Genomic DNA, 11,913 nt, shown 5'->3' with positions numbered 1-11,913 from the left:
CCAGCGATGACCGGCGGAGGTGGAGGCAAAGCCACCGGAACCTCTGGCCTTAATGCTGCTGGTGGGAGTGTGACCTGCAGCTCGACGTCACAGGGGTTCCCCGGAGACGGCGCAGGGAAGATGACATCCAGCAGCGATACAGGAGGACTGGCTAAACGAGGTGTTGACAGCATTGGTGGATGGTCTGTAAAGATAAAACAGTCCATATAAATGTCCTTGACAAATGACGATGATGAACATGATGGGTGGGATTGGGTGGGAATCGACTCATTGCAGAAGTCAATCATCCAGACCTCACTCTCCGTAGACGTTTCCCCTCTTCAGCAGATGTCGTGGGCTCACACCCCTGGTCAAACGTCAGGTGGAGTTCCAATTCCAGGGCGCGGGTCACCTCTGTCCTCGGGGTCTTGGGATCTGGCTGACCGGTAGCTGCCGGTGGTAACTCTCCGTCTGCATCTGCAATAGTCCCCCAATGACCAACACCGGGCAGGCGTGTTTTAGTGTGCTTGTAATGGCTGGTCTGATAGAATACACACAAGGAAAGATTAGGAATGTTTGTAAGACACAGCAGTTGTAGAAATCCTCTGGTATAGTCCCTGAGGGATTGCTGCTCCTGCTCCAGGCAGAGCAGCTGGAGGACTGGTAAATCCAATTAATTATTTTTTAGGTGTGTTCTTAAACATGGGGTGGTTGTAGAAATGACCACACAACATTGGAGATTCAAAGAAACAATCTTTAATAATACATTCACAAAGGTAACTCAAGGAATGATATAATACACCACCATGTAAACTGAAATGAGAACAGAGGAAACTAAATGCGAAATTAATTAAGAACTGTGGGAACTAATAAGCTAAGGGAGCACAGGCAAACCACAACCAAAACACACAAACTAAACAGAAAAAAAAAAACATACACCTGACAATTGCAATTGTTTTGAGGTCATTTTCAAAGAAAAAAACAAATAAATAACACACAGCAAATTACAATTGAATTATTCATTTGTACTTCTTTTGGAGATGCTTTTGTTTTCTAATAAACATATTATAAAAAAAAATTATAGCTGGCTATTTTTAATACTTATAAAGTTTGAATTGTTAAATCTGACACAGAGACACTGAAGAATCTGGGTAAACACCAAATCCAGCATAGAGGGGTTCAGTGAATGTGGTGTTGAATGTGTATATGTGTGTGAGTGTGTGTATGTCAGAGACACTGTAGAAGGACAAAGTGCCGGCCAACACGTCCGCATACACTCCTACTCTATTAGAGCGGGCTGAAGGGCCAGATAAATCAGTGCTCTTATTATTGTACCAGACAGTGTAATTCTCATCAGAACAGTTCAGACTCCAGGACTTTTCATTGAATCCATACGAAGAGTCAATCCCACTTTTCCTGTTGATGCCTTTATATGCCACTGCTACATTACCTGAGCCATTGCATTTAACCTCCCAGTAACAGCGTCCAGTCAGACTCTCTCGACACAGAACCTGCTCTCGATCATTAAATCTCTCTGGATGATCAGGATAGGGCTGATGCTCTTTCACAAATGTTGTTTGTCTGTTGTCCTCAGACAGGATGAGTTGAGTGTGTGCTGTGTTTGGATCCAGTGTGAGATCACAGGCATCTGAACACAGAAAGAAAGATCAGAACAACTTTGAAATCATGGAGAGGTGTGTGTTTGTGTGTGTCTGTGAGGACTTACATTTTCTCAGTCCTGGTGTGATTCTGAAATGTCCTCCATGGTCCAAACTATACATTGACAAAAACATGCACACAAACAAAAATGATTTGGTTTGAGAAGATTGTTAAAATTGCAAATAAAATGAAATCAAAATAATAGGTCTTTTGGCTTTTAGTATGAGTATGTTAAAAGAATAGTTCAACCAACAATTACAATTGTGGCATAATTTCTCCTCCCTCCCCTTACAAAAAAAAATAAATAAATAATAAATAAAAAAGTTTATTCAAGTGTGGTATTAGTATACATATTTTAAACTAAAAACTACTTTCAGTCTACTTTTTATGTACTTCTCAGAAATATAATTATCAGTGGACTATTTATGAAAATGTGCATATTTTACACTGGTAGTGTACATAGAAACTTACTTCAAATCTACTTAAATTACAGTTAAATGTATATATTAAGTATACAAATAATACCTAAATAGGAGCATATTAGTATATTTAAAGTACATTTAATATGTAATACTGAGAGTATACTTCAAAGTGTACCGTCATAAACTAAAAACGTGCTACAATAATTTAACTAGTAAACTATCAGTATACCTATAATTTCACTTGTAGTAGTTGCAGTACAAATGAAAAATGTAGTTGTAAAATAGTTGTGTACTCAAAGTTTACTACTGTTACACTTTATACACTAAAAATTGGGCCACTTTAGTCCCAAGTAATATTGAAATACTACACTTGTAAGTATACTACTAGTGCATTGATAGTATACTTACTACATAAAGTATACTTGAACTTAATACACTTGATGAACTTGTCATATCTTTATACAAATAAAGATATTTTTAATGAAACCTGAAAGATTTCTGTCCCTGCTTTGAAATTCCACGCAGCCAAATATTTCAAGATCCATAAAGGACATAAAGGCATCGTAAAAGTCATATGAATCAAGCGGTTTAAACCAAGTCTTCTGAAAAGATGCAATCAATTCATATGATGAACATATTTAATTTAAGCTTTTATTCAAATGTTATTTTATAAATCCACACCTGAAGAGTGCATCAAATTTATTAAACACAAAAGCTTTAACATGCTTGTGCCAGGATACACAGACTCAAGAGCAAGATGGTAAGTAGAATGCAATAACTGAGGCTTTATTGAACAAAACTGCAGAAACTGGTGAAAAAGAAGATGATCAAAATAAATGGAATAGATGAATGATAATGACAGTCTCTTATGGCTTGTTTCAACGGTTCAGTTCAGAACAGAAACAGAAATCTCTAAGATGACCTCAATGACATACAGACACATATATGAGTCATAACTGCCTGACATACTTGAGTATCTGCAGATTGTTGTTTGGATCATTCAGTTTGTCGTTGAGCAGCTTGACTCCTGATTCTCCTGGGTGATTGTAGCTCAGATCCAGCTCTCTCAGGTGTGAGGGGTTTGAACTCAGAGCCGAAAACAGATAACCACAGCCTTCCTTTGTAACCATACAGCCTGACAGCCTACAGACACACAATACAGTCTGATAAGTATAGAAAAATACCCATGTCCATTATTAATATGTCTCTAAATCTACAAAGACGGCCTGATTACAATGTTTCAGAGTTGTATAGTTTTGTTTATAGTGAAAGTGTACTTAGATTGAAAGTTATAAAAGTATTATCTACACAATACTTCATTAACTGATTAAATTCAAAGTAATACAGACATGAATATTTGTAACATTCTTTCTAAAACCTATTAAATTGAAAAAAATATGGAGATGAGCTGTAGTTTGTGTAATAGGCATGTTTTAAATAGAATATCTAGTCAGTCAAAATTTGTGCATCAAGGCCATTTGGTTTGTGAAGTTTAAAGTGTAAAATTAAGTGAAACTGTTGAAATAGCTTCAAACAATTTGCTAAAATTCCAAATGTATATGCTTGAATCCCTAACACTCACTATTAGTGCTAAACAATGTACACAGTATTAAGCATCCAACATATTAAATATCAAATCTTGCACACCTCAGTATCTCCAGCTGACAGTTTGAATTCTGCAGTCCATCAGAGAGCAGCTTCACTCCTGAATCCTGCAGATCATTGTTACTCAGGTCTAGCTCCCTCAGGACACAGTTTGAGGATTGTAGAGCTGATGACAAACTCTTACAGCAATGAGCAGTGAAATTACAGCCAGCAAGACTGAAATACAGTAAAACACATGAGAACTGTATTACCTCATTCTTCAACTGTATTTCAATAATATCATCTACATTCTTGTACAAGACATTCAAATAAAAGGATGAAAACATGATTAAAGACATTAAAAAACTCACAGAGCTTTTGTGCAGTTGATCACAGCTGGTATCAGTCTTCTTCTTCCCTCATCTGATGTGTTGTATTTCTTGAGGTCCAGCTCATCCAGCACCTCCTCTGACATCTGAAGCATGTAGGCGATTGTTGAGCAGTGAGCAGGAGAGAGTTTCTTCTCTGAGTGTTTGTCTGACTTCACAAACTCCTGAATCTCTCTAGACAGAGTCTGATCTTTCACTTCCAGCAGACAGAGGAACAGATTGATGGATCTTTCAGTGGAGAGTCCATGTCCATCTTTGATTTTCTCTTTAATGTACTGTGTGGTTCTCCTGATGCTGTCTGAGCTGCTCTGTGTGTGTGTCAGTAGATCCTGTAAGAGTCTCTGATTGGACTCCAATGAGATGCCCAGCAGGAACCGCAGAAACAGATCCAGGTGTCCATTTTCACTCTTAAGAGCTTTATCTACAGCATCCCTATGCAGATTATGTATCACATCACAAAACTGCAGTGTTTCAACATTTTTGATAACATAATGATAAAATGAATAGAAAGCAGCAAGAAACTCCTGAATGCTCAGATGAATAAAGCTGTAGACTTTTCTCTGGTGAACCACAGAGTCCTCCTTAAAGATCTCAGTGCAAATCCCAGAATACACTGAGGCGTCTGTGACATCTATGCCGCTCTCTTTCAGGTCCTCCTCATAGAACATCACATTGCCCTTCATCAGCTGTTTGAAAGCTACTTCAGCAAGTTTCACAATCACTTCTCTGTTGGACTTCAGGAGTTTCTTTGGATTTCTCTCTTCATACTTCTGATTCCTCATGTTGATCTGAATCAGCAGGAAGTGGATGTACATTTCAGTCAGAGTTTGAGGGATGTCTGCACTCAGATCTTCTTTCAGGAGCTTCTGAAGCACAGTGGATGAGATCCAGCAGAAGACAGGTATGTGGCACATGATGTGGAGGCTTCTTGCTCTTCTGATGTGTGAGATGATTCTGCTGGCTTGATGCTCATCACTGATTCTCTTCCTGAAATATCCCTCCTTCTGAGGCTCATTGAATCCCTGAATCTCTGTCAGACGGTTGATGTATTCAGGTGGGACCTGATTGGCTGCTGCTGGTCTGGAGGTAATCCAAATAAGAGCAGAGGGAAGCAGTTCTCCTTTAATGAGGTTTGACATCAACAAACCCACTGATGAAGTCTCAGTCACATCAGAAACTTTCTGAGCATCTGAAAACATCAGTGTGATTCTGCTCTCATCCAGACCATCAAAGATGAACACAACTTTACACTCCTCATAAATCTTTGAGTCCAGATCTTGAAGTTCAGGATAAAAGTCCAGCAGAAGACTGTGAAGACTGTACTGATGATCTCGGATCAAGTTCAGCTCTCGAAATGGAAGCACAAACATGAAATCTACATCCTGATTGGCTTTTTCCTCGGCCCAGTCCAGAATGAACTTCTGCACAGAGACGGTTTTTCCGATTCCAGCGATGCCTTTAGTAAGAACAGTCTTGATCTGGTCTTTCTCCTCACATCCTGGTTCAGGTGAGGCTTGAAAGATGTCATTGCAGTTGATTGGAGTGTCTTGTGAGTGTTGTGTTCTGGCTGTTTTCTCCATCTGCAAAACCTCATGTTCTTCATTCACTCCTTCACCCTCTCCCTCTATAATGTAGAGCTGTGTGTAGATCCTGTTCAGGAGGGTTTGATTCCCTTTGCATTTGATTCCCTCAAATAATCTCTCATACTTGTTCTTCATGCTGGTTTTGTGCTGGTCTTTGACTCTTTGCAGGTCTACAGTCTCCAGTGTGTGTGTCTGCAGGACTGCTTCAGTTTTTTTCTGCCTGATATGGATGTGATAACAGGATGAAGTGGATGGCACAGATCTGATCAAAACATACAAAATACACAACATCAACTAAATTTATGCATGAAAAAGTTCACACAGCATTATAATCTAAATATATTAAATGTACTTTCCACATAAATTTAAAAATTAATAGAGACTGGAATGGGCTAATATGCATCGGTAGCTAATTCCACAAATTTGGACCCACTTAATTTTTGCTTTTCTGATCTCAAAGGGAGATCAGATTGTCCAATTATTCAAAGCTTTGCAGTTGATTCTAAAACAAAGAGAGGATGTCAGAGGAGCTGTGTGAGCTGGACTTAAAAAAAAAAAAAAAAACATTAGGAAAAAAAAAACACATTAGAATGTAATGACAGTTCTTTTGTTTTTTTTTTGTTTTTTGTTTTTTTTTAATGTTGCTTAAAAAAGCTAAAAATAAATCCCAAATATGTGTGTTATAATGCCTTAATGGGAATTGCAATTGTTTTTCATTGGCATAGCAGTGGAAAGAAACCCCATACTCTTAAAGATGTTGCTTATCAGGGTATAAAGAAACAAGAATAGGGGCAAATATGGGGCTTTGTGGAACCCCCTAAGAAAGAAGTCTCTTATCAGAGTGGAATTTATGGAATTTCCAATGCTAACTGAAAAAAATATCTGTAAATTGCTTTGATGGCATCTGCCAAATGCATACATGAGCATCTTACTGTACCTGGGGTCAGAGGTCATGGCTCCATCACTGAAAGCAATGGGGTTTTGCATGGACTGATCACTCTTCATTGACACACAGCTGGATCCTGCACCATACTCTTCTTTCTCCATCCTGTCCTCCTCTATCTCCTCACAGTGATGCATTTTCGATGTGTGTTCCCCAACTCTGTCTCCAGATTTAAGGCACTAATCTGCTAATTACCTTCAAAAGGACAATAAAAACAAATGTACAGTAATTTTACTGGCAAATTTACTGGCAAAAATCATGTTTCATCTCTCAGATTCATGGAGTAAAACAGTACTTTTTAAGCTCCATTGCTCTTCAAAATCTGTAACACCCAGACTTACACTACTAGTTTCTGAGGTCAGAAACCTAACCTGCAAATTAAACTAATAGGCTATCTGATTATCACTGTAAACATTGGATGTTTGCATTATATTTTTTTTTCCTTCTGCACTTGCACTTCAGTGTGTTTCTCAATCAGAAGACAACATTCAGGTAAGGCCATCTCAGTCTGAAGGATCCTTGGAAGAAAGCTTTTGTTTTGTGTCCATCATTCAGCCAGTTAAATCCTTCGCATCACCCACAATCCTCTGCACATACTCCAATTCACAAAAAAAGAATTAGCGGAAAATTGATTGGCACTTTGTTTAATGCTAAACTTAGATTATACAAACAACTGAAAGACCACAGGATATTTATTCACTGCACTGTATTAACAAAAAGACTGATAGGCTAATATTAAGATTTTTATTATAAATTATTTCTCCAAAACTAATTTTAAATAGTATTTCTGCACCCACCCTGAGGTGCAGAAACATCTATTATTTCGCAATGCACACTCACTAAACCATCTCATTCTAGCCTTCATGCTGTCTTCATGTATTACCCTAAATATTCTACTTCCTACTTCTAAAACCTTACAGTAATTATGAGTAAGTCATGTTCAAGTGTTGCCCCACACATGAAAGCCAGGTTTATTGTAGCATATTTCAAAATCAAATAACATGCAATTATCCAGGTGTAAAAAAGTACAATATGTGCACAATCATTCACTAAGTGACATGAAGTTACTGGCACAAGCTGCTATGCTTAGTTACTGACATGTCACCATATGTTGTGGCTCCTCCAGTAGTGAATGACAGATGAGTTGAGCAGCTAGATACAGACGTAATTGTGACAAAAAAATCCTAAATATATAGCCTAATTTTATGATTTTAAAAAATAATTAAACATATTTACAAATTGGTAATATATTTTTAAACATGTTGTCAGTTTGTGAGTGGCGTGTGCCACTGAATGTTGTGTAATTCCAGTGCTACTGTATGTTATTGTTGATCACACAACTGCCCATTCAGAAACACAGAATACATCTATCATAGGCCACTACTAATACCACATTAGCAGTTGCATCCGTTACTGTAAACCTTCATTAATAGCATTAATTTCTTGCTCTGGGATGTGTTGTTTTTTAAATCAAGCTGAGTTTTCGATGATGCTGTTATCAGTGGCGAAAGGCTATATATTCTTCACACAGACAAGCACTTCAAACCAAACCTGTTGCATACTGTTCATCTGGCACAGTAGTTCTACCACCAGACAATTAGGAGACAAGCATTAAGCGTGTATCTATGTATTTGTTCACTGACGTCAAGAATATTACCCTACAAACAGAGGACATCCCCTAGATGTTGCGAACATCCTCTTAGGTCAGCAGTTGGTCGGCTTTGTAACATTCACTGGAAGACATTCCGAGGACATTTATCCTGGACAGTTTGCAAATGTCCTTATTCCGTCCCTCATCTGACATTTCCATAACAACACTTGAAAATCCAGTCACCCATGTATTTATTATCAGACATGACACCTTGCAACTCAGACAAAGGAATTTAATTGAATATAGGCTACAATTCATTACTTGTTCCACATGCATAAAGAAAATAGGGTTGAATCCCAGGTGCTCTTAAAGGATTAGTTCACTTTCAAATTAAATTTACCCCAAGAAGCGATTCGTTTGTGTAAAAAAAATATATCCATATTTAATAAGTTATGAAGTGAAATATTTAGCTTCAGCCAGATGGCCTTCTGTATTCAATGTTTGCAGAAAGTGTAAAACTATTGCAGTTCACAAAGCTTACGCTACGTCCTATGCCTTCCCTATTAAACTTACGGAAAAAGTGTAACTGACGCAATGCCAGTTCAATTTTTCTGGCAGAAGCTAGATATTTACTTCATAACATGTTAAATATGGATATATATATATATATACAAATGCACCGCTTCGCCTCAGAAGGTCTCGTTTCTGATGGATGGATGTGGATGGAGACACTTTCTTCAGCTCATACTCATTGGTCCCACTCACTGCCATTATAGCTCGGATGTGTAAGGATGTTTATTAATATTTTCTACGATTGTGTTCATAAGAAGTAAGAAAGTCATATACACTTAGGATGGCTTGAGGGTGAGTAAAACTTGGGCTAATTTTCATTTGAAAGTGAACTAATCCTTTAATAATTTTAACTTAGAATTTACGTCAACTGATGAATGCAGCTAAGGAATGGAAAAAGCACAAAAATGCTGGAAAATAAAGTGGAAAATAACACAGACAAGACAAATAAAAGTATCCCAGCCATTTACCTGTCAAACTGTTGGTCAGGTGACAAGGTGTTTTTTATTATAAAAGTTATTTAAAAAAAAAACATTATTTAGGTTATTACACTTAAGACACATGCTGCTCAAATAACAAAACAAACAAAACAAAAAGAGTGTAATATGGCCACACTGGGAGATACAACCAAGTGATGATCAAATGCACCTGATTGTTTGGCGCAATTTGTTAAGATATACAACATGTATCCATGGAAACGTTCAGCTGTGGCAGTTAACGGTCCTGCCGCTGATTTTCTCAGACGTGAACGTACTCGGTTACGTACGTAACCTTGGTTCCCTGAGATACGGGAACGAGTACTGCGTATGGGGAAAAGCTCCTTTTTCCTCCTTGCTGAAGCCTTTTACAACAGTACGCAGTACTCGTTCCCGTATCTCAGGGAACCAAGGTTACGTACGTAACCGAGTACGTTCCCTTTCGATACTCTCACTCATACTGCGTATGGGGAACGAATACAATCATGCCGTGCCGCGACAGGGAATGACAAAACATAACTTGAGCAGAGGGGCCCAGAGGATATGTGAAGGGCTGAAAGCCGTCGAACCCTGGACACAGGGGCCGGTAGGCCCTTGAGAGCGTGTGATGACGGAGCTCAGGGAGGTCGTCTTTTCACACTGAGAGGACCCGAGTATGTAAGGTCGGGATGTCCAAGTTATAAAATCTGACAAAAGTGGACGGCGAGGACCAGCCGGCCGCCTCACAGATGTCCTTGAGAGAAATCTTCAAAAAGATTCAGTTATATGACAGTGGTGGTGTAGAAAACATCAATTTATCCTAAGTTGAGGCAAAAAGTAGAGAGTATTTTCATACTTAAAGGAAATAATGCAGTGGTCATTAAATGGAAATTGAAGTGTTTGAACAGAGACACAAAAGATGGCAGCCAACAATGTCAATATTCTTAGCAGTGATGGTTTATTTTGAAATGTTTGGCTTTTGGAATTGTACTTTCTACGTCTTTCTAAACTCTGTGGTCTGTTATTTCAAGGTACCTGCAGTAAGGTGCACAAACACCACATGCAGTGTGGAGGAAATTGATTGATTGACCCTTAAAAAATAATCAGGTGAGGTATTACGATATGAGTATCACAAAATAGTTATTTTTGATAGAGAAAAAGTTGTTATTGTTACAATTTCAACAACTTCAATATTATAGGAAAATAATATAAATCTAATTCTTCTCCATGACACACACACATGTCTGGTTCACTATCCTTGTAGGGACTCTCCATAGACATAATGGTTTTTATACTGTACAAACTGTATATTCTGTCCCCCTACACTAACCCTGACCCTACCCATCACTGTAAACTTTCTGCATTTTTACATTTAAAAAAAATATATATATATCCATGTCATCCACCTCAGGTTTTACTATCCTTATCAAAATATAAACTTGTACACGCATGCGCAGACATGCACGCACGCAGTAAGAGTAGTTGTTTATGAAATTAAGTATTTTGTTGACGAACTTTTTTTTTTCTTTTTTTTTTTTTTTTCTGGATAGTATAGCTACTTGTAGTATGAAACTATCATAAGAACATTAAAGTTCTGTCGATAAATTAAACTAAAACTCCTGTCTCGCACTTTTAAAACAAAGCTTAGCAAACATCTTCTGTTTGAAATCCCTGCAGCGTATTTCTATTATCACCTGCACTAACAAAGAATAACTTCTGAACTTACCACAGCATAACGAAGTTATATAGACTGCATCTCCGGACTGGCGTCTCTTCCGTGTCTGCTTTTACTTTTGTTTTCTGGTCACATAAGGTGACTTTGGGTGTGTTCCATTCGACCCTCAGTGCTCTTCAAAGTGAACTTCAAAGGGTATTCCGCCATCTTAAGTGAGATTCTAATCCGAACGGAGCGTAAGTGTTCAGTTCGAACTCACATCGATATATCTCTTAAACGGAAGTGGAGAGGGAAATTTAACCACTGTTATTGCGCAGTAAGTTTGAGTAAAGCAAACGTGGGCACTGGAAGTGAGCGAGACGTGACAGTTGCAAAGCAATTATCACGATTGTGATAAAAAGACACATTGTAAAATAAACTGCCTTCATTTTAATATTTAACATGGCAACAGACATCACTTATTAAGCATTAAGTAGGCTATGACAATTTATATTAACTAAATAATACATTTTATTTAAATTGACTTTTTGATCTATCAAAACAGTGAACACAGTGTATGAGTTTAAAAGTCTTTTGAAAATCTATTGTGCTTTTAACATCTTGTGAATGTCTATTTTAATTTTGGTGATAAACATTTTGTACAGCACTTTGGTCAACCAAGGTTGTTTTACATGTGCTTTATAAATAAATTAAACTTATTTAAATACATATAGGCATATGGATGTATTATATATCCTGTATATATTATATGAACGCATGGTAAAATATATTACATTTATTTACTTAAGTAGGCCTATGTCATACCTTAAACTCCTATCAAGTGTATTTAATTACGTCACATGTAAAGTGGACTAAAATAGTACTGCTACTATATTGAGAATTATATTGATAATATATATATATATATATATATATATATATATATATATATATATATATATATATATATTTTTTTTTTTTTTTTTTTTTTTTTTGGCAGATTTCAAATGCAAGTGATAGCAATAGATAAGCTGCACAAAAAATGGACAAACTACAATACTACAGATAAAAGATGCAGCATTTT

At 37.3% G+C, this 11,913-nt stretch overlaps 1 protein-coding gene across 2 annotated transcripts; it reads right to left on the bottom strand.

Moving 5' to 3' along the window:
* Nucleotides 1-511: 511 nt before the first annotated feature.
* Nucleotides 512-11,069, bottom strand: LOC137031778 (NLR family CARD domain-containing protein 3-like). 2 transcript variants are annotated; one of them, XM_067403045.1, is made up of 7 exons: nt 10,902-11,069; nt 6,554-6,754; nt 4,016-5,878; nt 3,708-3,881; nt 3,030-3,203; nt 1,706-1,752; nt 512-1,627 (listed from the first exon to the last, which is right to left on the bottom strand). In XM_067403045.1, exons 2-7 carry the CDS (start codon nt 6,694-6,696, stop codon nt 1,098-1,100), a joined length of 2,931 nt encoding a protein of 976 aa, XP_067259146.1. In that variant the 5' UTR covers nt 6,697-6,754; nt 10,902-11,069; the 3' UTR covers nt 512-1,097. The 2 variants fall into 2 exon arrangements, with proteins under 2 accessions (XP_067259146.1, XP_067259147.1); XM_067403046.1 differs by having other exon boundaries at nt 4,016-5,836.
* Between the last annotated feature and the right edge of the window lie 844 nt (nt 11,070-11,913).

This window comes from Chanodichthys erythropterus, chromosome 12 (genome assembly GCF_024489055.1).
Source record: "Chanodichthys erythropterus isolate Z2021 chromosome 12, ASM2448905v1, whole genome shotgun sequence".
Taxonomy (NCBI): Eukaryota; Metazoa; Chordata; class Actinopteri; order Cypriniformes; family Xenocyprididae; genus Chanodichthys; species Chanodichthys erythropterus.
This window is presented reverse-complemented; position numbering and strand designations above follow the sequence as displayed.